This window comes from Acinonyx jubatus, chromosome C1 (genome assembly GCF_027475565.1).
Source record: "Acinonyx jubatus isolate Ajub_Pintada_27869175 chromosome C1, VMU_Ajub_asm_v1.0, whole genome shotgun sequence".
Lineage (NCBI taxonomy): Eukaryota > Metazoa > Chordata > Mammalia > Carnivora > Felidae > Acinonyx > Acinonyx jubatus.
In genome coordinates this window covers 99,290,822-99,318,116 of record NC_069381.1, presented here as the reverse complement: position 1 = coordinate 99,318,116, position 27,295 = coordinate 99,290,822, and the positions used below count along the sequence as shown (strand labels likewise).

Genomic DNA, 27,295 nt, shown 5'->3' with positions numbered 1-27,295 from the left:
GAGTTCGAGCCCCGCATCGGGCTCTGGGCTGACAGCTCAGAGTCTGGAGCCTGTTTCGGATTCTGTGTCTCCCTCTCTCTCTCTCTGACCCTCCCCTGCTCATGCTCTGTCTCTCTCTGTCTCAAAAATAAATAAATGTTAAAAAAAATTTTTTTTTAATAAAAAAATAAGTAATTTTGTTCTGAAAGTTGGCACTCGAGTTTGCAAAATGAACACTAACTCTGTGTTTAATGGACTTTTTTATGTTATAGCTAAGTTTCAGCATGAGTCATTGTCTTCAGAAATCTGTGAATAATTTTTTTTAAGTATGAATTTCTGCAAAATGTCATTCCATTGAGCTCCAGGCAGTTCAACTGTGGAAAATAAATGTCTCTATTTGTCCTCTCTTCAGCTTGTCCAGCTCAGGTTTGCATACTTGTTAACAGATCAGCAGATCTCGTGATTGCCTCCAGTTTCAAAGGCCAATTGGATGGATTAAACACTGACTTCTGATAAAATTAATTTATTTCAAAATAATTTCAAAGGCATATTTATATCGAATAAGAATAATCCTCTTACGTAGTTTTATCATGGTATCATCTATAAGGCCTTTCTGAAATTGTTATATAAACGATCACACTTCCCACGCCACAGTGCTGGCGCAGGAGCTAACATATTGTGCCTAATCCATGGTTCGTTCCATTTAGTATCTCACATTTCTCAGCAAGAAACACCAAGGAATTAGATGAAGAAAGGCATGTTTGTTCTCCTTCTCTAACAACAAACCTTAAGGTCACACAGAAAATTCTAACAAGAAGTTCACAGCCTAGCTGATCATCTGCCTGCTCAGTGGTGACAGTGATCTGTAACTTACCAAACACACTAATCAGTTCTTGGCCCTGTGACTCGGCATTTCAGTAGCACTTCCCTTAGCTGATCTTCTCAAACACTCCTTAAAATGCTTTCTTCACCTGGCTTTTAGGCTTTTAGGCTATTTCCTGGTGTTCCTCCCTATCCTTTTATTCCTCTTTATCATTTTTTTTTTTTTTGACTTGTCCTCTTTCCAACCTATAAGTTTTGCCTGAGGACTCAGTCCTTGGATCTCTTTTCTCCATTTGTATCGTCTCTTTTGGTAATCATGTCTGGTTCCCATAGCCTTAAATGCCACCCACACGCTGAGTCTTCCAGATTTATATCTGTAGCCTGACCTCTTTGAGCTCTAGCCTCTTACAGCCAATTGCATGTCTGACTTCAATACTTGGTCATGTTAGGAGCATCTCAAACTTAACACGTGCAAAAACATATGAGGAAAAACGACTGTGATTATCACTGCACTGCACAACCTACTCCAGCCTTCCTCTTCTCTGTAAATAGCATTAGCATCTACTCAGTTGCTTGAGCAAGAAATCTAGGAATTACCTTTGATTCTTTTCTTTTCCCTCATCCTTCACAGCCATTTAGCAAGTCTCGTCGCCTCTACCTTCAAAATACATTCCAAATCCAACCGTTTCTCACCACCTTCTTCACCATGTCACCTAGATCCCTGCAGCATTTTTCTACTGGTCTCTGGTTTTATTCTCGCCCTCACTCCATTTCACGGTAGCTAGAGTAATCTTACCAGGTGTTGTTTATATTGAGTCATTACCTCTGTCAAGATCCTCTAACAGCTTCCCCTCCTGTTTACAATAAGACCGAACCTTCTCATTAGGGCTTACAAACTGCATCATCCAGCCTTTCCATCTCTCACCAACCTCAGTCACCCACCACTCATTACCTAGCTTATTCTACTGTATCCACATCGGCCTCCTCACCCTTCCTGGGATACACCAAGCTCCTTTCTGCCCTCTGGGCCTTTACTCTTGCTATTTCCTCTGCCTGAAACACTGCAGGGCTTCACATTGCCTGCTCTCTCACTTTATTTAGCTCTCTACTCAGGTATCCCCTTTTCTCTTGTAATACTTATTGCCCTCAGTCATTCTTTAGATACCTGCTTGCCTGTTTGGTTACTGATTATCATCTCCTCTCCAGGAAGCATAAGCTCAGTAAGTGCATGGACTTGCTGTCTTATTCACCAGTGCATCTCCCGTGCCTCCAACAATACCTGACCCATGACAGATGCTCATAGAGATTTATTGGATGAATGAATCTGCATTTTACTGCAACAGCTGTCTGGCTTCTTGGCAAATTAAATATCCTCATGCTGAATTTCCCATGGCCTCTCTGTAGTACTTGATACCGTGTGTCTTCCTATCACCGTCTTCTAATTTCTACGTTTCTGTACAACCATCTTCCTACCACATCATTGTCTCCTGCCATATCTTGTAAATTGTCCAGTCCTGTTAATTCTTCCTTTGTATGTATATTGCCTCTCAAATCCACGCCTTCTTCTCCTTCTGCTTCTCTACTAAGTTCAAACTTTTATACTTGATTGCAGGAACCTCCCCACTTTTCCTTTTGTCTTACTCAGTTATCATTGAGTAAGATCTTATCTCCATATTATCATTCCACTGAACTCTTTAAATTGTGCATATTATTTATCTTTGTATCTCTTGCGGCACCTAGCACCACCCCCGCCCCCCATAGCAGACACTCAGTGAATGCTGAATGAATTGTCCTGTGTTTCTAGAAAGTAGAACTGGTGGGTCATGTGATTATTTTAATGACTATAATTCTTTGAAAAGAATTTGTGCTTCAATAATCCCCCTTTCTTCTTTAGAGAAACTATAGCAATTCTTTGTTGTATATTGATTTTTATGGAGTGTTTAAGTGACTAATCACACAATGTACTATTAGAGCATTTCACAGTAGAGATTTGTTTTTTGATCTAATGGAAGTAAAGTAGTATCTGTACTTGTGTTAAAATGGTTCTTTCTTTTCTTTTAGGCTGAAGTCTCCAGTGAATATTGAATTGCTGAGAAATTTGGGGAAAGACCAGCTGAAGTTCCCATTCCATGGATCCCTTGGGTGCCCCTTCCCAGTTTGTGGATGTGGATACGCTACCCAGCTGGGGCGACTCATGTGAAGATGAATTAAATACTTCCGATACTGCAGCTGAAACATTGCAAGAAAATACTGTTAGATCACCTTTTCTTTACAACAAGGATATCAGCGGGAAAGTGATTCTTTGGTAATTCTTTGACTAAATCATACCAAAATATGATAATATTCTCATAATTTTTTTCTAAATTATTTTTTTCTCGTTGTTTCTTCTAAACTCCTTTATTCTCATAACTTCTTCTAAACTTTTTTGTGAGCCCTAGCTCTGTTAACGTATCATTTTGCACATACTTACACAGTTTTATTGAGGTATAATTGACATACAATAAGCTGTGTATTTTTAAAGTGTACAGTTTGGTACACTTTGACATGTGTATATCCGTGAGCCTGCTCTCCCCTTCCGATCACCACAGCCAACTTAATATATTTATCACCCCCAAAAGTGTGTTTTGTGTCCTTGCATAATCCCTCCTTCATGCCCCCCCTGACTTCACATGCCATTAATCTTTCTGTCACTATAGATCAATTTGCATTTTCCAAAGTTTTATGTAAATGGAATCACGTACTCTTTTTTTCATCCGGCCACCTTTGTTCAGCGTGATCATTCAAAAGTTCACCTATGTTGCGTCTGTTAGTAGTAGTGCCTTTCTTCTTAAAAAAAAGCTTTATTGAGAGAGAATTCACATCTCATACAGTTTATCAGTTTAAATTGTAGAAGTCAGTGGTGTTTAGTGTATTCACAAAGTTGTGTAACCATCACCGCAGTCAATTTTAGAACATTTTCATCACCCCAAAGTCCTCTACCCATTAGCAGTCATTCCCTGTCTCCCCATCTCTCAGCTGCAGCCAACCACTAATCTACTTCCTCTGTGTATAGATTTGTATACTGGGGACATCTCATGTAAATGGAGTCAGTTGTGACTTGGTATGTTTTAAAGATTCATCCATGTGGTAGTGTGAATCAGTACTTCATTCCTTTCTATGGCCAGATAATATTCCACTGTATGGATATACATACCTATGCCATTTGTCAGTGTTAGTTCATTAGTTGTTAGACATTTGGGTTCTTTCTACTTTTTGGCTATTAGGAATATGCTGCTGTGGTAAAGTCTTGAAGCCAACCACTTTCAGCTCTATAAGCACTCTGTTGCAATGAAAGCAATACGGAAGAAGGAAAGAAAGAACACGATTCTGTGGGTAGCGGCTTTGCAGCGTTTGCATTGAAGATCTAAGATGCCAGATTAGTCTTCCTGAGTCCGGAACTCCTTTTCTACTGTTGCTTAAGCTTGTGAGCTAGCAAAACCAATGTTGTAAGGGGAGTGAGGATAGAACGTTTTGAAATAATTAGCAGTTAGCTTTTTTATCTCCCTCCTCTTCCCCACGTTTGTTCTTTGTTCATCGTTTCCTCAGGAAAGGAGACGTGGCATTACTGAACTGTACGGCCATTGTGAATACCAGCAATGAAAGTCTTACAGATAAGAACCCTGTGTCAGAGAGTATCTTCATGCTCGCAGGACCCGATTTGAAGGAGGACCTCCAGAAACTTAAGGGTGAGTAAGTTTTCCTAGGTATGTTATTGTTAGGACACATTTTTGATATTTAAAGAAGCATGTTTTGCATTTAGTGAGAATACTAAGTAGATGCAGCTGTTTTGTTTTTGTTTAAACTACATAAAAACAGCTTTTGAAAGCCCCACATTGTGTTAGAAACTGAACACTGAGACTTTACTCTCAGTAAAACTCCTCTGTCATGTTCTTGAATTTAAAAATGCTAGGTACTATAGCCAGCTAAGTCTTTGGTAGCATTTTCTTGGCTGTATATTTTCTTGCACAAATAAGCCTTGTGAAACAACTATCCTTTCTCCAAACTGAAAAATTCTATCATTATTTGATATTGATAGAGAATTTTTCATATACCTCAAGGAGAGTAAATGTTGCACTTTGGAAATGAAGTTGACTTAGTGATAAAACCAAAATGCATTGTAAGGACAAATATATTCTCGATTACTTTTGCACTTGCTTTTTTTTTTTTTTTTTTTTTAACCAGAACCTTCTTCTGAGAATATTTCATTAGAAATGGAGACAGGGAAGAGTTCCATTAGTTCAGAATCTTGTTTACCTTATTTGCATTCATTTTCTTCAATTACCAACCTGGCAAGCCAAGTTACTATTATTTGAGCCCAAATAGAATATTGTGAAATTCAGTCAGCCCATTTTATAAAAGGTATTTAGGAAATACAGCAATGGTTCTTAAAATGTAAATAACAGATATCACCTGTATAAAATCTTGAGTTTTGATCTCTACCATTTATCAGTGAAAACTGGTTTCTAACCTAATAAGAATATTAGAATTTGAAGAGGAATGCTTAATAATGCTGATTCCATGAAAGAGAGGATAGAGAGAGAAGAATTACATCATCTGATCAAGAAACTGAACTATATGATAGTGAAGGAGGAAAAAAGCCCTCAATTAAACTGAAAACATGATACTGGGAAGAACATGTAGAAATTAGAAAATGCAGTAGAGATAATACTGACAAGTTCTTTGATAAAGGTAATAGAGAAGCTGGTCTGGAAAAATTCCTTACGGCCTGTGTGTGTGTGTTCTCACACCTTAGAGCTAGACGAAAGGGTAAGAGAAAGAAAGTAATCAAATTTAATGTAAGCATACAAATGAAACCTCAGTATTTGACAGCATGTGTCTGAGAGTCTCTAAGCAGGAGTTCATGTTGTAACTCTGCCCTTCACTAACTAGTGTAGTGTAAAACCCGTCACTTCACCGCTGAGCCTGAGTTTCCTACTCTCTAAAGTGGCATGGTGATGATAGTCTCTACCTCAGTTCCTGACACATCACAAGAGCTCAGCGAGTATTTGGGGATAGAAACAGTATCATGAAAAGTAAATGAAATAATAGACATTAAGTTCAAAGTACATTCTAGTGTTTAGTGTTACTGCTGCTGTTAGTTACAGGCCCCAATTGTTTGATGCGTCTCTGCAAACCTGAGGAAAGATTATTAATGATGTACTGCAGGCTGGATACTTAATCCTCTCCCCTTTTTACATTTTCAGTAACAGCTTCATAAATGATTGCAAAGCATGACTCCCCAAATTTGTAGATGATAGAAAGTTGAGAGGAGTTAATAGGAGATGTTGGATGACCAAAGAGTTTTAAATATTCTGAGCCGACTGGAACCAGGAGCCAAAAAATGAAAACACTGACAGGGGTGAATATAAAAGTCTTGCAGTAAGTTTAAAACCTGAATTCTCCAAATTTAGGATGGGGAAGCCCAGTTTGACAACCCTTATTATATAAGAAAGTGTTTGCTATCAGTAAAATGGCATCGTCATTCTCTCCCATTTTTCATGCAGAAAACTTTAGGGTTAACGCTTTCTCCTCATTATCCCCCACATAAAGGCTGTCATCAAGCCATAAATATATCTTGAGTCTCTTATCACCACTGCCTCCAACCTAGCCTGTCTTACCATCATTCCCTGACTGGAGCTTCCCTTTCAACTGGTCTCCCTACATTCATTCTTCTTTACCTAAATCTATTTGCCACATACAGTAAGCATTTGCTTTTTAAATTGTAAATCCCTTCTTACTGCTTCCCTGCTTTGAACCATGTAGTGGCCTCCCATGACATTTAAAACACAAACTCCTTGAGCTGGTGTCCAAGGACTTACAAGATCTCAGGCACTTGCCTCCGGGCTCCTTCCATGTCCCTTTCTCCCTCCCTTACCGTACTTGAACCAAACTGATCGTTTAGCTCTTGTTCAATTTTGCATGTACTTTGCTCTTTCAGTTCTTAATTCTTCTTGAGTCTTTGCTTATTCTCTTCTTCGTATTTACTTCAGAATTTGCCAATCTCCCCATGATACATGCTCCCAGCCTGTGTTGCTTTTCTTTTGTGCTCTTATGACAATAGTAATTTCATAAATTGTTTATATGATGATGGGGTTCACATTAAACTTTGACCTCCATGAGGACAGGAACTGTATGTCTCCTTGGTCCCTGTGTGCCTGTACCCAGAGGAGTGGAGGCACCCTTTAAGTAGCAGATGAATGACTACAAACTCCCTGGGATGTTAAGTAACTAGACTCAGCAGTGATGATGTCTTATTGTTATTGAAAACACTAACAGTATCAGACTATGTCACCAGTAGCATCACAGAGGAGGGTAATGTGTTAACAGCTTAAAATAGCTGTTATAAGATGTTTTACATAAGCCTCGTCATATTCATGAAGAAAAGAAACCTCTAATAGATACACAGAAGATAAAGAGAAAGGAATTAAAGCATACCAGTAAGAAAAATAAATCCCAAAGCAAGACAGCAAGAGAGGAAAAAGAGGAACTTAAAAAAACCTCAGGAAACAATTAACAAAATGGCAATAGTAATTCCTTACCTAGCTGCAATTACTTTAAGCATAAAAGGACTAAGGTCTCCAATCAAAGGACACAGAGTGGTTGGTGGATAAAAAAACAAGACCCAGCAGTATAGTGTCTACAAGAGATTCACTTTAATGATACGTGTAGGCTGAAAGTGCAGGGATGGTAAAAGATACTCTGTGCAAATGGAAACCAAAAGAGAACAAGAGTGGCTGTACTTCTGCCAGATAAAATAGACTTCCAGTCAGAATTGGTCACAAGAGACCGAGAAGGTCACTGTATGATGAAAAAGGGGTCAGTTCATCAAAGGGATGTAGCAGTTGTAAATATGTATGTACCCAATGTAGAAGCTCTTAAATATTTAAGGCAAACATTAAAAGACCTAAATGGTTGGGGCGCCTGGGTGGCTTAGTCGGTTAAGCAGCCGACTTCGGCTCAGGTCATGATCTCGCGGTCCGTGCGTTCAAGCCCTGCGTCGGGCTCTGTGCTGACAGCTCAGAGCCTGGAGCCTGCTTCGGATTCTGTGTCTCCCTCTCTCTCTGACCCTCCCCTGTTCATGCTCTGTCTCTCTCTGTCTCAAAAATAAATACTAAAAAAAAAAAAAAATTAAAAAAAAAAAAGATCTAAATGGAGAAATAGCCATACAGTAGCAGGGACCACAGTATGCCACTTTCAACACTGGATGGATCATCCAGACAAAATTAGTAAGGAAACAGCGGGCCTGAATTACAGTATGGGGTCAAATGAATATAATAGGCATACCCAGAATAGTCCATCTAACAGCACCAGAGTGCAAATTTTTCTCAGGCACACACAGAACATTCTCCAGTGTAGAGCTTATGCGTCTCCATGTGCAAATGAGAAGGAAAATACTTTCTCCTGCAATCAGGACCACTGTGTAGTTTTGCTACTTAAATGTTCTGTCACTTGGTACTTAATGTGCACATTTGCTAGGATGGGAGTACACGCACTGAGTTTTTTGATTGCTCTGTTCTCTTATGAATAGGAGTCTTTGCTATAAGGATTAAAACAACTTTTGTGTTTCTTACTGTGGATGTTAGCATTTGGAGAGAAATAAGTGAAGTTGAAAAGTCCTAACTAATCTTTACTGCTCCGATATTCAGGTTATCGTACCAGCAGCGCTCCTTAGCGGAGAGGTAAAAGGCATGCTGGACAGAGTTTCGGCTGGAGTGAACTTGAACTTACTCAAGAAATTTGCATTTGTTCTGCAGGAATTAAAGATACTTTCAGGGTTGTGTTATAACTGTTCATAATGATGTCAGGATTTAGGCTTTGGGTTAGAAGAAATCTGGGCTAGACAGAACAAGTGGAAGGTTGGGAATGGTGTGCTTATTATTAGCATGAGTCTAGTGTCCAGAGTTCTGCATTTTGGTTAACAATTATTAAGGAAAAGGTGCGATTCCCAAAACCAGAGTATCCTGAACACTTAAAATTCTTTTCTGTGTCTGTAGTCTGTCTTCAGAGATCTTCAGGACTGATTTGCCAACTGCCCCAATACATATTACCTTACTTGCTTTATTTTTTTTTTTAATATATATTATGCCTTTCAAATAATTGCTTTCTAGTTACAGAAGCAGTAAATGTAAATTGTAGAAAGTATATGCACACAAGCTATGAAATAAATGGAAACTTAACATTTCAGCACACAGAGATCACCAGTACTCATACTGTAGCACATATTCTTCTGGATCTTTATGTGTATGTGGGCATACGCATACATTCTTAAATATTTTGTTACCAAAATAATTATATGTATGTAGTGCATATCTTAAGATAATTATACACATACTGTTCTGCAGTCTGCTTTCTTCAGCAAATGAATTCTACCTTTTGGCTGTTCATCTAATACCCAAACCATAGTTTTAACTTTCCAGTTGACCCAGAAATGCCCTTTGCAGCTAGTTTATCCAAAGCAATATCCAATCTAGGGTCACACATTACATCTAATTGTTGTATCTTTAAAGATTTTGTTTTCATCCAACTCCATTCCCTTTTTATGACACTTGTTGAGTAAAGTAGGCCAACATGTCTTCCAAGATGGCTCACCTTCTGGGTTTATCTGCTTACCCTGAGGTACCATTTGGTCTGTCGCTTTATCCCTTGTATTTCCTATAACCTGGAAGTTGTATCTAATTGAATCAGATTTGGCTAAAGGATTTCATAGGTGATGGTGTATTGTGTACTTAGTATATCATATTGGGAGACATATAAAATCTGATTGACCTGTTAGTGGACCATTACTGACACTAAGATGGCTCTCTGGCTTAGAGTGATGACAGCTTGATTCTTCCATTTGTGCAGTTGTTTTACCCTCTGTAGTCAATATGGGGTTATTTAAGTTCTATGAATACCCAGGACCCTGTCATACGTTCACATAATGGTTTTAGCAACATTTATAGTCCTTATCTGAGTCAGTAATTTCATTAAGATTGTGAAGTTGTAGGGGCGCCTGGGTGGCCCAGTCGGTTGAGTGTCTGATTTCAGCTCAGGATGTGATCTTGCAGTTTGTGGGTTCAAGCCCCACATGGGGCTCGCTGCTGTCAGCCTGTCAACATAGAGCCCACTTCAGATCCTCTGTCCCTTTCTTTTCCCCTCTGCCCCTTTCTTTTCCCCTCTGCCTGCCCCTCCCCCGCTTGCACTCTCTCAAAAATTAATTAATTAATTTTAACAAAAGATTGTGAAGTTGTATTTTTCTAAAACCTATCATCATATCCTTGGTTACTAGCTCACATTCCTCTAAAGTAGAGCCTTTCCCCAATAACTGACATGTGGTTACTCTGAATTAGTTTCTATTAGAGGGCAGCATAAATGCTTAATTCTTTTAATTACCATTTTTCAAACTAAGAACTGGTTATTAAACCAATTTGCGCTGCCTCAAATGGTGCCAAATGATGTTTTTTTCCCTTTCTCTTTTTTGAGTATCAGTTCGTGCTTACGGCTTTTCATTGATCAACGTATATGTGGTTTTAAAAGTCAAAGAATCTTACATCGAAATATATAAAGGAAAACAACAGTTCTTTGCCTTTCCCTTCCCTTTCTTCAGGGGCATATACTTTCAAACCTTTAACTTCCTTATTTTACTTCTATTTCCAAATAATATGCTACAACTACTGTATTGATTTTTTTCATTCTCTGTTGACTTCCTACTGTGGAAATTAAAGATTAAACTCTTATCCACTCCCTGTTTTTAACTACACAAAAAAAAAAAAAAATTCACATTTTCTTCCCCCTTCACCCCTTTCCCCAATTGGTCTGTCAAATTTTTATTAAATCGACATTCAGCCTTAACATTGTGACTGTATAAATATTGCTCGCTGCTTATTACAAAACGGATTTGAATTCTTTTTGTATAGCTATTTTCCTGAGTTATTGATTTGATTATTTAATATTCTAACTATCACTGATTCAATCTCAAACTTTTAAATACGACTATAAACCTCTCAGTAAAGTCAAAAACTCTTGGTTATCTTTCAAGTCCATTTTCTTCTTGACAAGGTGCCTCCTGAAATCCACCGTCCTCTTTCCTCTCTAGGTTGTTCTCTATGCCTGCTGTATAGTTATTATCCTAGGAAATCCTTTTTTCTATTCAGTGAATCCTCCCATTTTCTGGATCTCTCATGCCTTTCTCTTCTTTGATGTATTCCTTCATTTTTGTGGATAAATCTACTGGAGATATCTGAGAAGGATGGGTGGGGACAAAATTACTGAGACCTTCCACCTTCATACTTAATTGGAAGTTTGGCTGAAAATGAAATTCTAAGCTAGTAATCCTTTTCCAGGTTTTGAAGGCATTGGTCCATTGTTTTCTGTTTTTATTATTGCTCTTGAAAACTCAGATGCTATTCTTGTTCTTGATTCTTTGCGTGATAATGTTTTTTTCTCTGGAAACTATGATCTCATCTTTCTGGTATTCTCAGTTTCATAGTTTCTCCACCTTGATGTGGTTTGGGTATTCTGTGAGCTAGAAACTCTTATCTTTAAGTTCTGGAAAATTTGTTTTCTTTCATAATTTCCTTCCCTCTGTATTCTCTGTTCTCTCTTTGAAGAAATTCTATTGGATTTTGTACCTCCTTCTTTAATCCTCCAATTTTTCATGTCTTATTTTCTAGCTTTTTATTTTCCGGAAGCTTTCCTTAACTTCAGCTTTAATGTATCTGTTGTCATTCCTGATAACATGTTTTCATTTGGCCATAACAGTTATAGAAGTGCTTTGTTTTTTCCTCTTCTCTGAATATTTTTTTTTTATAACATCTTATAACATTCTGGTTTTGTTTCTGAGGTACCGTATCTTCTCTTACCTATCTGACAGTGGTTGCCTTCTCTCTTGTTTGAGCATCGTTTTGACCCCCTTTGGTCAGAGGCTTGGCTCACTTCCTAGTGATCCTTGAGTGTCAGCTGTATTTATGATAGAGGAAGTGAGAAGGTGAAGGGAAGCTCTGTGTACACGGGCAAGAGTTACTGCTTGGCGGGTCTAGCCACAGGTGATGAGCAGAAGGAGCCCTGTTGTTTGGTTGGGGAACTTCCCTTAGTTGTCACAGTCTGCGAGTCCTTTGGTTTGGGCCTCTTAGTTTCCTGGAAGGGGTGTAAGCGTGGGCATCTGTGTTTTGGACACCAGTTAGGAGCAGAAGGCTAAAGCTCTCATTGTAGAGTGTAACACCTTAGCTAAATCCCCTCTTCTCAGCTGCGCCCGGGGTTCTGCAGTCCAGACACTCTCCAGCGCAGCATCTCCAGAGAGTAAATGTTCCTGCTGCTGTGATGGTAAAGAAATCATCCCCTTGCTGTGCTGGCTGGGAAGGGGTTGTTGCAGATTTGACTGTTCTTATGCAAACTTAACTCCGCCTCCTCTTTTTAGTCCCACTTCACATCATAGCCTTTAGAAGTACATAGGCCTCCAAGTCTTGAGCCTTCCTAGTGTTCCGTAGTAACAACAAGAATGGTAGGTAATGCGTGTGTGTACTTTGCATGTATTAACTAATTTCATCCTGTGAAGTGAGTACCAGTAGTATTCCCACTGAATGGGAAATTGAGGCCTGGAGAGGCCAGGCAGCTGCCCAGGTAGCACAGAAGGAAAATGGTAGACCCGAGATTTGAATCCAAGCAGTCTGTCTTGAATCCAACACCGCCTTTCCATACGACCGGCTTGCTTCCAATTGGCGACCTCTTTTCTGTGAGCAGTTAGGTTTCTCTGCTTGCTGAATCAGTTATTTCCAGGCCTTCTGCCTTCCAGAATTTTGATGATGCTTATCTGCTTGATGTTCTCTCCCATTCTCTTTGTCTCTTTTTATACCTATCGTATTGCTTCACTGTCATTTTGACAACAGAGATCAGTGTTTGTGTTCAATCCATATTTTTAATTGAAATTTCTCAATGAAGTTCTTATTACTTCTCTGTTTTATGCCTCATTTTGTTGACTTTTTTTCTCCCCAACACCTCCATGACTTAAGCATGCTCCATTGTTCCCAGGTTGCCGGACAGGTGAAGCAAAATTGACGAAAGGATTTAATCTAGCTGCCCGGTTCATCATTCACACAGTGGGACCTAAGTACAAGAGCCGCTATCGCACCGCTGCTGAGAGCTCCCTGTACAGCTGCTACAGAAACGTGCTTCAGCTGGCAAAGTACGGCTTATTCACCTCCTGGATGCACCATGCCATACACTGTCAAAGGCCCCGGTTTCAAAATGAAACCTGGCTGTGGAAATCAAATTTTGAGGGATTTAAATCACGTAAGAGGATTCTGAAGACAAAATTAATTATCTTCGCAAATTTAGCAGGATAAGAGAAATGGATTTGGGTGACTTAAGAATTTAACCTGTTCTCATTTTACTCAATCTTTGCTTGAACTATATTCCCCCCGAGTGGTACAATTATAATATTAATATAAATATTAAATAGCGTAACTGAGTTAATTGTTACACTAGATTTGTTGAGGAGGTAGGGAAGGAGAAGTTGAGCTGCATTTTTAAATTAATTACATATGTATGTGTTATGAATATTGGTGCTTTGTGTTTTCTGTCCGCAGAGAGCAGTCAATGTCATCTGTGGGATTCTGTGTCATCAATTCTGCAAAACGAGGTTATCCTTTAGAGGATGCAACACACATAGCCCTTCGTAAGTAACATTGGCGAAGCTATGCCTACATCGAGGACTTCATAAATAGGATTGGGTTGCAGCACGTAAATTGAGCCTTACAGATTTTTCTGTTATCACTAATTAAATAATTATAGCCAAAGAAGATTTGTTGATTAGCTAATCATGGCATCCTGGAGGGAACTTTGTATTGATAAGTTGCTGAGCTCAATTTACTTTCCCAGGCTGACATTTTTCTCCGCTTGAATAAAGGCTTGCAGGCTTGCTTACGAAATTTGCAAATGATATCAAGCTGAGAAGTATGGTCAGCGCATTGGGTTTTTGCATCATGATTCAGAATAATTGTAACATTGCAACAATGATGTCAAAACAGATTTCATGATACAGTGTTTATGTAGCACTTTGCAGTTGAAATAGCAGCTTTCACATGTGTCATTTGAGTATAAATCCTTGCATTGAGGTTTAAAAAAGACCAAGCTTGATCATTATGAGACAGAATGTCATATATGTGATATAAAAACAAGGTGTTCGGCTCGAGAGATTCCATGATCTCACTGTATTATGTGCAGGTTCAGACCACATCTAGACGTTTGTATATAGTTCTGGGTGTCCTATCTTATGAGACACTGACAAACTGGAGAGCCAACAGTTTGACACAGGAGAAACAGGTGTTTCTCCTAAAGAAGATGATGCTTTTAGCATATATGGTGCCCATCTTTAACATCTGAAGGAGTCTCGTGAACTTATTCTGTGCTGCATTTTTAGAGTAGTGGTTCTGAGCCTCTTGGGGAGCCATCATAAACTACACCGAGCATCTGATGGAAGAAAGCTGTGGACCCCTTCCCCCAGAGGACATACATACACAGGAAATTTGTGTACAATTTCAGGGAGTTCACAGATTTCTTGTAAGACTTGTAGGTAAGACCTCCAGCAGTAGAGAACAGGTCCAAGACTGTGTCAGAAGGAAGGAGATTTGGTCCCACTTGAGATAGGACTCACTGTAATAGGCGGGTGTTTTAAGTGAACTTCTTGTCACTGGGAATGTGCACGCAGAGGCTAAATGACCATTTGTTGCAGATATTCCTCACTGAGGAGGAAAACTGTATAAGATGATCTTTAAGAACCCTTGTATCTCTAGAATTTAAAGACAAGGAGCTGAAAGTCTTCTCAACGATAAACTAGAGATACTCAAATGTATAAAATTATTATTAGATAGCCTAGAATTTAGGGTGAGTACATAAGTAGTCTTATTTAACAATTAACTATTTTTAAAATGAAGATTGACTGCTCAAGGATTTTGTAGTAAGTTTACCTATTTTATACTTTATATATATTATATTAGACTGAGTTTCTTGAGGAGCAGAGCTCTTATCTTTTCATCTTTGCATTTCTAATGCTTCCATAGGTCAAGAATGGTTTACATATGGTACTTGCTTAAGAAATAGGTATTTTGGGGGAACCTGGGTGGCTCAGTCGGTTGAGCATCCAACTCTTGATTTCAGCTCAGGTCATGATCTCACGGTTTGTGAGTTCGAGCCCCACATTGGGCTCTGTTCTGACAGTGTGGAACCTGCTTCAGATTGTGTCTCCCTTTCCCTCTCTCTCAAATCTTTTTCTCTGTCTCCCTTTCTCTCTCTCTCACTCAAATCTTTAAAGAACTTTTTAAAAAAAGTATGTATTTTAAAAAGGGATATAGAAATTCCCTCAACAGCCCTGTGTTTTAGGGAATATGGTGTCCTTTTTACAAATAAAGAGGCTCAGAAATTTATCATGTTCTTAAGGTTATGCATACTGATGACTCCCAAGTCCAGTAACCTGTTTATTATACTAAATAATTCAATTATGCTTGAGTTAGAACTGCTTCAGTGGGAAGCTCCTATGTTATCACTACTCTGCATGCATTCTGAATGGTGCCTTACCAAAGCAAAGTTCCTGCCTTTATATAATTCTCCCTGGCAAAGCTTTTGGCAGGTCTTGACATTCTCTGATTCCTCTTAGTCCTTGCCTTATCATCCCATACCTTGAGCTATGACTTTTTATATGTCTCCGTTTCTTATTAAAGTAATCATATAGGTTAGAACTTATTTTTTTAATGTTCATTTATTTTTGAGACAGAGTGCAAGCGGGGAAGGGACAGAGAGAGAGGGAGACACAGAATCTGAAGCAGGCTCCAGGCTCTGAGCTGTCAGCACAGAGCCCGACATGGAGCTTGAACTCACGGACCGCGAGATCATGACCTGAGCCAAAGTTGGATGCTCAACCGACTGAGCCACTCAGGCGTTAGAATTTATAAAGGCAGCAACATTTTGTAGAAAAGGCTCTGAAAAGGGAGTCAAGAAGACTGGCTTTTGATCCCAGTTCTACCAGTCTCACTGGCTCTGTGGCCCCAGAAAAACTGCTTGATAAATCACTTGGTACAGTACTCTGGAGGTGTCAACTTTGAGCAGGAATTGTAGTAAGAGCAGATGAAGGTCAATAGTTGGTTTAAGGGACTTCGATGAGGCAGTTTCTAAGAATTTACTTATTTAGTACAAAGGAAATGGAAAACTTAAAGTTGGGCAAGTCAACTTTTATAAGGCCTGTTTGACTTTACCTTAAATCTAATAGCAAAACTGTAGCATTTTATTAAAAAAAGTACAGATGGACTTTCGCAGCATGTACAGACCAAGAGCAAATCTAATAATGTAACTCTAAGTCTTTAGTACCAAACTCTTTAAAATATTACCAAACTTTATTTCATTTGAAACCTAGGTAATGTCCTCTTGATAGATGTATCAAGACTATTTATCGTTTTTCCCTGGGTTCACATGCAGTTCAGTTCTTCTGCATTAGAAGCCCAAAGAAACATCTGCATTAAAATCAGTTCATCAGGTTATTTATTCATTCAACAAAACTTTGAGCGACTGCGTGCTAGGCCCTGTGCTATACAGGAGAGGATACAGTGGTGAGAAAAGAAAGATGACGCTGTTTGTTCTTACTGTGTTTCCCTGTTGGGAATTTTAATGCCCCAGACGTCATTCTCACCAGTTAAAGGGTTTTCACTAAAAGTGAGGTGCATGACATCCTGGTTGGCTGCAAAGAATAGTGCAGAGATGAAACTTGGAAGGAAACAGTTTGAATTGGCTGTTGGTACTAAATCCTTGTAGCCATGACATCACTCTTCTTTTTTTTTTTTAATCCTTTTTTGCAAAATTACTTTTCTTAATGAATTCTGCTGAGGGAATTCAGTTTTAGTTACTATCTGGCATTGCATTTTGTCTTCTAGTGGAAATCCTACAGTTGTATGCTGGGAAACCACTGTGTGTGAACATGAATTAAAACTTGGAGTCAAAGAGAAGAAAATCCCTTTCTGAAAGCTCATTTTAAAAAAATTGTTAAGGCAGAATAGAAAGAGAAATGAAAAATAAATTTATGACCTTATAGAGGGAGAATAATGAACAGTCCTTCAGCAAATGGGTCTGCTGTTATGTTCTCAAGATATAGTAGCAAACAAGGCAGGCAATATGTAGATAACCAGAGCTGTAAAATGTTAGTTCCGGTGCTGGTTACTTTTGAATGATTGCTTGCCACGTCTTTAAGATGTGCTAGGTTCTCATAACATTAACGTAAGATGTACTTGGCCTTCAGAAAGCTCACCATCCAACCGTAAAATGCTAGGAGAACTTCACACATGGAGGGTTATTCAGGTTGTAAGAGGAGCACAAGAAAGGATGGAGTTCTGTACAAACCAGATGGCTTTGGACAGGGTCTTGACAAATGGGTAGGAGTTCACTGAGAGAAGGCCATGGTGAATGAAGGATATCTAGTCAAAGGTAGCCATGGAGGCAGAGGCAGGATCGCGTAAAAGTTAAGTGGAGCGTTCTGAGTACAGCAAAGAAGCCAATTTGCCCACAACATGAGGTGTGTGGGAGGAATGATGGGAAACAGGACTAACGCCAGGGGGTGAGGGCGTGGCCAGTTGAGATCCAAGTGTGAAGAACCAGGCTGGGACTTGGATCCTAACCTATAAGCAGTGCAGAGCCCCAGGATTATTGAGTAAGGAGGGTGACAGGGTAAGGAAGATAACACAGGCAGTGTTGAATATGTAGACCTGGAAAAGAGAAAAATAAGCACACAATTAAGAGCCTACTGCCAAAGGCTCGTAAGCATTAAGATCCTAAGAGCAGCTGGAAGAAAGAAGGAGTGGATGTTTGAAAATTTCTGTCAGCAGTAGAATTTAAAGGACATGATAACCCAGTGAATGCAGGGTGAAGGAATGGGGTGCTGGGTGGCTCAGTCGGTCAAGCATCCGACTTGGGCTCAGGTCATGATCTCGCTCTCCTGGAGTTCAAGCGTCGCATCAGTCTCTGTGCTGACAGCCTGGAGCCTGCTTCAGATTCCTCATCTCCCTCTCTCTCTGTCTCTCTCTCTCTCTGTTTCTCTCTCACTCTCTCAAAAGTAAATAAACATTTAAAAATTTTTTTTTAAAAAGAAAAGGAAGAAGCGAAAGAAGTGTTGAAATCAGGTTTAGAGCTTGGATGAGTGATTGGATGTTGCTATGGTATGGAATAAAGAGTACAGGTAAAGGAACAGATTTGGGGGGAAAGATGGAGGTCAAGTCTAGTCCTCCCCAGTTTGAGGTCTCTGGGTGATCTCGGCAGATATGCCCTGTAGGCAGTAGGCAATTGAGCTCTTACATTCAGAAAACAGTATATAAAGATCTGAGAGTCTGAGTATTTACATCGGTGCCTAGCCAGCAAATTGGTGAGGTAAGAGAATATATATATCAAGAAAATAAATATGGAGGTCAGAACCCTGGAGAATCGCATTTTTAAAAGGTAGAGTATGGGCATTTAAAACTAAAGCTAGAGAAATCTCTAGTGAGGTAAGGACTGAGAAAAAGGCCTTTAGGTTTCATTGATAGGAAATTGATAGAGAAGAATCAGAATAATGTAGAAATTAAGAAAAAAAATCACCTTTGGTTTAATGAGATTTTGATAGGGATGCAGGGCTGAGTAGGTCGTTGAATACTGTAACTGAATGAATACAGAGACGCTTAGGCTAGATCATTCTAGGCAGAGAGTGAGAGGCCCCAGGGAATAAAAATATACTGGATAAGGATGAATTGTCTGGAGTCAGCATCTTCTATGGCCGGGCACTGTTCTAGACATTGACAATAAAGCAGTAAATAAAATAAAGCTCTTGCTGTTGGGGTATTTTCATTCTAGCAGATGGGGCAGGGAGGACAGAGAAGATGTAAAATAGATTCCACGAGATGTCTATAATATTTATTCTGGAGGAAAGTAAATCAGAGAAGGAATTTTATTTTTTTATTTTAGAGCACGTGTGAGCGGAGGAGAGGGGCAGAGAGAGAGAGAGAGAGAGAAAATCTTAAGCGGGCTCCACGCCCAGTGTTGAGCCCAACATGGGGCTTGATCCCATGACCCTGGGATCATGACCTGAGCCGAAATCAAGAGTCGGACGCTTAACTGACTGAGTCACCCAGGCGCCCCAGAGAAGGATTTTTAATTATAGTGGTCTGGGCAGGCGTCACTGATAAGGTGTCATTGAGCAGAGACCTACTGAAATGAGGAGTGATGTATTACAAAAATAAAACTTTGAAGAGTTTGTTTGAATTTTCTTCACACAAGTCATTATTTGTTGAATAATTTATTCTTTTCCTTAGGCACTGTAAGGAGATTCCTGGAGATTCATGGGGAGACCATTGAAAAAGTAGTATTTGCTGTCTCTGAACTTGAAGAGGTATCTTGCTAATTATGTTGCCTTGTTTAAATCTTACTTTTACTAGTGTTTGCCTTTGTGTCATCATTATCTATTTGCTGAATTGCTAGCAGGCAAATCCTAGGTATCAGTGTATGTGTCTGGTATCATTTGTTGAAAAAAATCCATGTTAGAAACCAAAAATAAATCAGAAAGGAGCATTTGTTCATGTTTTTTATTACTAAGACTGTTTTCACTTAGTGAAGTCCCACAAGGTGGAGTTGTTCTGCTTTGCTCCCTGTATTAGCTCTTAAAATATCTTGAGGCATCACCTTATAACCCAAGTACTGGGTGCCTGGGCAGCGTAACTGGAAAACCGCTACTGTGCTGGAAAAGCTTTGATGTCTGCCTCACCTGGAAACAGGTGGCAGCCTAGCCCAGTGACTGGCACTGATTAAGTTGGAGGGTTATGTTTTGTTGTATGTAGTTGGGGTTAGTATGTTTCAGTCTGATTTGGAGCCGTTTTAGAAAATTAGGTCTTCGCTTTAACTCTTATTAAGTTTTATTTAGTTTTAGTGTGCTCTCTCCCATCCAGCTTATATTATTTTGCAGCTTCGTGTCCTTGGGAAAGTTACTTAACCTCTCTGTTCTTTGATAAAATGGGAGTACTAATAGCAGTTATATCACAGGAGTTTTGTGGTGAATGAGTTAATTCCTGTGAAATACCCACTGAAAGTATTAATAGCTACATGCATGATATATAAATACTTTCGAATTTGCTAAAACGAGACACATTTGCTTGTTTGCTGTCTCTTATTTCACCTGGTTACCTATTCATTCGTTCTGTCAGTGATCTTTCATTGAGTGTCTGGCGTACAAGTTTATTACACTAGATGGGAATACACCAGTGAAGAAGTCAGGGTCGTTGTCCTCAAGCAGTCCGTTGTCTCTTGGTGGGGACAGACAGTTTAGAGTTTTTGATCATCGTGATAAGTGCATTAATGGAAGTATGGAATGGACAGGAACACAGAACTCTAGCTTGCACAGGGTTAGGAAATGCTTCCCATGGGAGGTGATAAAGCTGAAATTGTCGTTAAAGAAAAACACGATATTCCAAGGGAGGGGCAGATGACCGTAGGACAGGAGTGGCAGTGCTTCTGCATTCCAGGTTCAGTGACCTGAAGTTGCCAGGATGGGAGTCAGGCTTAACTTGACCATCTAACAATATCCTCACCTTTTACATAAGAACTGATGGAGGGTCCCAGACGGCTCTAGTCGAGCTTAGAAGGGGAAAGGTCTTTATTCTTGGTGGGAGCTGTCTTCACAGTGACTGAAACAGCACAATGCACTGCTGACGCCTGATGGCTGCTTCATTACTTCGTTATTTTTCACAGAGTGTCTTGCTTTTCTGACACAGGCTACTTACCAAAAGCTGCTACCTCTGTACTTCCCAAGGTCATTAAAGGAGGAATGTCGATCATTGCCATACCTACCTGCAGATATTGGAAATGCAGAAGGGGAGCCTGTGGTACCTGAACGACAGATTAGAATAAGTGAAAAACCTGGTGCCCCGGAGGGTGAGTTCTGCCTTTCTTAATTTCCCTCTTCTGTCAGGGACTGATGAACACCACCAAGAAGGAGATGGTTTAGCCTGCCTTTGGGGGCTGTCTATGAGTGTCATAGACACTCACCTTGATCTTAAGATCTTAAGGTCTTAAGATCAAGACCACCTTAAATGTTTTTAGAGTTTTATTCTTATTAAAATTTACTTTTTTTTTTAAGTTTATTTATTTTGAGAGAGTGTGTGTGCATGCAAGCAGGGAAGAGGTAGAGAGGGGGAGAGAGAGAGAGAGAGAGAGAGAGAGAGAGAATGAACGAACGAACGAACCAACCAACCAACCCCGAGCAGGCCCCATGCTGTCAGCATGGAGCCCAATGTGGACCTCAGTCTCAGGAACCGTGAGGTCACAACCTGAGCCCAAACCAAGATTCAGGCGCTTAACCGACTGAGCCACCCAGGGGCCCCCAAGTGTAGTCTTTAAGCTAAAAAAAAAATGTATGTTTATACACACACACACACACACACACACACACACACACACAACATCAAGTTTGTTAGGCAGTAGAGATCCAGAGTTGGGTATAACAACATTTTCACCTTCCTGAAGTACACAATCATCTGAAATTGTCAACAGCTTCAACAATATGTCCTCTAAAAGCCAGACCTAATATTAAATATTGAAACAAGAATGCTGTTCTCACTCTTTTGGTTTCTTTAAGTTATATACTCATGTAGATTGGAGCAGTGGCAGAACACGGTAGGGTGAGAGCCCTTCTGAATCTGTGCTGACAGCTTGCACTGGTCTTCACGGGGACATGGTGAAGGCCATAACTCCCTTCTGTGGAGGCATGCCTTACATGCTTCAGTGCTAGAACTTGATCTGAAAATTCAGCAGTCTAGGAATTACTGTGAGATTCCTGCTGTGAACACTTGTAAATGAGCATCAAGGTAAAAATCTGTAGAAGGCTGCTCATCTCCTTTTTATCACCAGTACGCAGCCTTAACTCCACTGGAGGAATTGTAAGTGGTTTACCACCAGGAAATGTCTGAACCAAGCTTTGCTGGAGGGCTGCCTGTGTACTTTAGGATACGCCCAGACTTATTTGGAATTCTCATGCTTAGGACCACCACTAAAGAATATAGTTTTTCCTAAGTGGGTAAATACATTTTGTATGACAAGGAGTAATGAATAGCAAAACCCAATTCGAGATCGTAATGCTGGGCAGCAGATTAGGCCAGCTCGTTAGGCAAAGGGGTCCTTGTGTCAACCATTCACAAAGAGTGCTTGATCACCTCAAAAATGTAGGCCTTAGTGCTCATAAATCTTTTCAATTAGAATGTTCAGTCTGTTAAAATAGATGTAAAGTCAGCTTACTTGATTCATTCGTGGGTATTTGTTCATAAAAGCACACTTTCTGAGCTATTGACCTGTCACAATTTGAAGAGCAGTAAGTAGAGGTAAGGAAGTCCCACTGAGGTGGCCCACCTGGCTGGGCTTCAAGTAGTGGCATCACCTTGGGAAGCTCCCCATGGTCCAAGTTATTTTTTTTTTCCTTTCTTTAAAGACATTTTTTTTTTTTTTTTAATAAATCTGGGAAGGCAGTGAGGAGCAAATTAAGAGATGATCCATTCCCGAAGTACTGACATCTAGCCAAACAAAATGATCATATGGGTAAATTGGAAAGTTAATTTATTAATTCGTAGTGAAAACTAGAACTCTGACAGGTCGGAATGATTACATAGGCATGACCAGTAGAGAAAACCAGGATGCTACATTAGAATGAAACGTTATCCTAGTGAATGTGGGTCCTGCAGTCCCGCTCCAGCCGTCTGTCATTGGGGCTTATCCAACAAAAGGACTCCAGTTTCTGTGTCCGCTAACCACGTGCTCCCTCCTTAAGCAGTTCTGGATCAATGATCCCAAACATTTGTTCTTTTTTATTTGTTTTGTCAGATGTGGTGTGACAGTCCATCTTTCAGCCTGCATTCTGTATAATTACTTCTTTTTGCTTATCATTAGGTTCTACTCTTTCCTTCCTGAAGTGACACCTAGGTCACCTTGGTATTCCTAAAACTTCTGTCACACAGGGACAGGGGGTTTCTTGCGTTATTTCAGTTCGTTAAATGCCTAAATCTGATTTCAGTTTGATTCTCAAGAAAAAAAAAATACCCTTAACCCCAGTGTTTTTGATTACCTCACAGTCCTCCCTCTTAGGCATTCACAGTCTGTAGCATTTATAGTCGGGTGTTGTCCTACGCTCTCTATTGATAGTATTTTTGTTACAGACAACCAAGAAGAGGAGGCTGAAGGCTTGGGAGTAGATCTCTCTTTCATCGGCTCTCATGCTTTTGCTCGAATGGAAGGAGATATTGATAAGCAGAGAAGACTGATCCTTCAGGGCCAGTTATCAGAGGCAGCCCTGCAGAAGCAGCATCAGAGAAAGTAAGGCGAACCCCTTTGGACTGATAGACATGGAAGGACTTGAGGAATAAGAAGGGACCTTACAGCTGCCAAGTGATCAACATATAATGTATTCTAGTCTATTTTTCATGACAATCCGGTGAGGAAGATGTTGTCCCTATTTGGTAGATGCAGAAAATCAAAGTTAACTTCTCAGCGGTGACAGTTAAAATGTAGCGAAGCCAGTGTTCAGATGCACATCAGATTTCTGAGCCCCCACTCTTTCTACTATAGTTGTGGTGCCTCTGGGTGAAGTTCTAAAAGTAGCAACTAGGGGAAGGGAAAGGCAGAGTTAACAAAGATTTTACTTAACTTTGTTGTATTTATAACTAAAGCGTAATCTATAGTTTCGTTACATTTAAAAACACTTTATTTCTCCCTGATTTATCCCAGGGACCTTAAAAGCCATTCCATTTCTTTCAGGTGTCTTCTAAAGCAATTCTGAATAAGTCCTTTTTCAAGCATAAAGAAAAGCAGCTTATGTGCTTCTGGGTAAGCTTTTCCAAGGATTAACAGTCTTTGGAAAACTAGCTGCTTTTCAGGCACTTTTACAGGAAAGAAAAATGGTAAATTATAGTTCGTATCAGCATTACCTTATAGGGTTGGTTGAGAGGTTAACATCTCATGGGATTGTTGTGAGCGCCTGGTACTTTAGCAAGCTCTTAAAATCGATCACTGTTGTTCTCTTCAGTACTGAGCAAATCCTGGTCTATTTTACCTTTTAGCTTTGGTACTTGCCATCCCTTTTGACCAAAATACTCTCATCCTTCAATTCCTGCCCATTCTCCAGGTTTCAGCTTAAAAGTGATTGCCTCTGGAAATTTATCTCCCTGGAGATAAGCCAGAATAGGTGGAAGGGAAGTCTGGAATAGATGGCTTCTCCTGTATGCTTTTTCACACCTGTACTTAAGCAAAGCATAGCCTCTATCACAGTATCTTGTAGTGATGTGTGGTTGTTGTCAGTCTCCGTCTGTAAGTGGGAGTGGACTGGATGACCTCTGCAGTCCCTTACAGAATTAGAACTTTGTATCTGGTGATTTTCTGGTCTTCGTTTTATTCTGATTTTATTTTTAGAAACACAGCAAATTTGCCGCTAGGGGGCACCAATGAACAGCTTTTCCACAAGCAGTGGCCAGCAAATGATAGTTTCAGTGGTTTCTAAATTTGCATGTGTAAGAATCAACTGGCAAACATTTTTCTTTAAATACAGTGATGGGGTTCTCCCTCACATGACTGGGACTTTGGCATCTGTATATATTTTGAACTTTTTCACATGGTGATTCATGCACTGCTAGATCTGGGTACCTTTTTTTGGTCGGAGGCAGTGTTTAAACTGTTTTGTCTTAGGTCCCCTTTGCACTCTTAAAAATTGTTAAGGACCCCAGAGAGCTTTTGTTTACGTGGTTTGTGTCTACCAGTATTTATCGTATGAGAAATCATTAATTTATTTAAAAATAATCCATTGTGTTTTTATGAAAAATAACTAAAAAAAATAGAAGAAATGGCACTGTTTTACATTTTTGCAAATGTTTTAATGTTTGGCTTAATAGAAGACAGCTGGATTCTCATATCAGCATTCAGACTGTTGCAATAAGTTGTTTTGGGTGAAGTGTATGAAGAAAATCCAGCCCCACTCAGATACATAATTGGGAAGGAGAGGCGTATGTTAATAGCCTTTTCAAATAATTTATGGTATTTTCTGCTATTACAACATAACTCGATAAATGATAGTTTCTTACAGTTTAGTGGTAATCGGGAATCTCAAAGCATATCCATGAATTTTTATATTCTGATATATTAAAATGTTTTGTTCTGTCCTCTTTGAATTGGTTTTATAATAGGAATTTATAGCATGAATGTATAACATTTTCTGTTGGAAAACATCGATCCACTGAATTATTCGGATCTTCTAAATATTGACAGATTTCAGTACCCAATATGAAGAAATTATATTAATATTGCCACTGACCTCATCAGAAAAGTCTTTAAGTATTAGGAGCTCTAAGCTTCTGGTGATAGAGACGAATTTTTCAAAATTGTATGTGCATTTTAAATCTCAAGTTTTATCATTGGCAAGAAATACCGTTGGTTGTTTTTCTGAAAACGACAGGGTCACTTTATTCATTTTTGAGAAAACATCTTCCAAATACTCATGTTGAATAACCACAGTTTGTCTGCCAGTCATTGTTTGAAGAAAAACAGTGTCCCATGAAAAAAAAGCAACTAGTTCAGCTTCTAAGTCACACAGTGCTTTTCTTCAAGACAACCTCATACTTCGGTATGTAGAAGTGTTCTTCCCATTCTGTGCTACATTAAAATTAAAAAGATGTGTTCCCAAGGGTTGATTTAATGAAAATAATAATTTTTACTTCCTCATCAAAGACATTCTTAAATAAAACTGGCTTTTTTCTTTTTCTTTTTTTTTTCTTTTTTTTTTTTTTTTTTGGTTCTCTGGGAATTTTGGCAACAGAAGAGCATAGTGACTGCTAGTACAATCTGGGGCCTCCACCATGGTTCATCATAAGGCACCAGTAGTTTGACTCAACAGTTGTTTTTCCGCCATGGGTGCAAATGTGAACACAGTGAAAGAGGCAAATGATGTTTCAGTATGATGATGAGAACGGTTTTGACTTTGGAAACCCCCTGAAAAGCGTCAAGACTGTGGACCACACTTCAAGAACCACTGGTTTGTGGTTTCTCGTGAATGAATACCCATAGTCAAAAGGAATGTTGGTAATCGTCTGATACAGTTTTCCAAAGTGGAACACATGGTCTGTAAGCATTATCATCACCCGGGCTGCTTGCTAAAAATGTGTATGCCCCACACCAAACTTCCTGCATCAGAACCTCTGTGGAAAGTTTCTAAAGTTTCATAAGTGATTCTTCTGCATCCTAAATCACTGATGTAGTCTGACCCCTTTTTAGAGGGTAAATGATCCCCAAGACTGGCTCGCCCAGAGTCACAGCTCACTGAGAAAGAGCCTTCCGAGTGGCGAGTACGGCACATCTCCCTTCTCCGCCACCTTCTTCAGCCCACTTACACAAACCAACTTCAGACACGGTGGCAAAGGACTAGAGATTTTTTGTATTCATATTCAAAGAACTGCATTGCAGCCACTTTCCTCAAATCAGTCACCCTGTTCTCTGTCTTTCTCTTCTACACACACGTGCACCCCTCATACCTTTTTCATTTCTCCATGAGTAGTATGGATAATCTGGAAATTTTGAAGTTTGTGTTTGGACTGGATACTTGTCTGTGTGTGTCTCTTTCTCTCTTTAATGAGATTTGTTTCACTTAATGATTAGTTCAGTGACTAGTTCAAGTCAGCATTAAAAGCTCTTCACTCCTTTCTGGAAAGGAGTCCTCGGCAAAGGGATAGCTTCTCAGAAGGAATGTGAATACAGCATGGAAAGCACTGTCCTTGTTGGTAGAGGGCCTTGATCTTGAGATTCACATTTGTTGCACAGTTGATAGTTTCCATTCAGTTCAGAAAATGTTGAATATTTACACTGTACAAGATAACATTCTAGATATTGAAGTAGCCAGAGATAATTAAGGTAGTCCCTCTGTTTTAAAATTCATGAGTGAGCCACATGGTCTTCAGGTGTCGGGGTGTGTTCTGGGCAGCGGTCAGGCTGTGACTGTGTAGTCAAAACACAGCCTGTGGCTCCCAAAGCCTGCACTGAGAAACGGGCGGGTGAGGTGCCTCTGTCACACTGTGCTCTTGAGTGGTCTGAATCAAAACGTTGTCAGATTTCCATTTAAGTGCCCAGCGTCTGTGATGATTACAAATGAGGTTGAGTCTCATAGCTATGCTGCAGGATACTTCGGAGTAATAACAGAGGCTCAGAAGGGTGGGCAAGGAACCAGAGACCCTTTCAGGGAGCCCAAGAGACCAAAACCAGTTTTGTGATGCTACTCAGACTATTTGCCCTTGTCCTCCTCCTCCGCCCACCGTTCAGTGGAGTTTCCCAGAGGCTACTTACTGTGTGACATTGCAGTAGATTAAATGCAGAAGCAGATGTGAGAATCCAGCAGAACCTAAAGAGATTTGCCAAAACGAGGAGTATTAACCCTTCTCCCAAAACACAGTTTTTGTCG

General features: G+C 39.7%; 1 protein-coding gene across 3 annotated transcripts in view; it reads left to right on the top strand.

The window, feature by feature from the left end:
- The window catches only part of GDAP2 (ganglioside induced differentiation associated protein 2), a 66,968-nt gene that overhangs the window by 5,675 nt on the left and 33,998 nt on the right, over window positions 1-27,295 (top strand). For all 3 annotated transcript variants that reach the window (XR_008295192.1, XM_015076177.3, XM_053214674.1), the window contains exons 2-8: window positions 2,863-3,106; window positions 4,387-4,526; window positions 12,847-13,000; window positions 13,404-13,492; window positions 19,137-19,213; window positions 20,589-20,748; window positions 23,019-23,175. Coding sequence is in view for 2 of the 3 variants with exons in the window: in XM_015076177.3 (XP_014931663.1) it covers window positions 2,931-3,106; window positions 4,387-4,526; window positions 12,847-13,000; window positions 13,404-13,492; window positions 19,137-19,213; window positions 20,589-20,748; window positions 23,019-23,175 (953 nt within the window). In the remaining variant the exon portion in view is untranslated. The remainder of the gene's footprint in view (window positions 1-2,862; window positions 3,107-4,386; window positions 4,527-12,846; window positions 13,001-13,403; window positions 13,493-19,136; window positions 19,214-20,588; window positions 20,749-23,018; window positions 23,176-27,295) is intronic.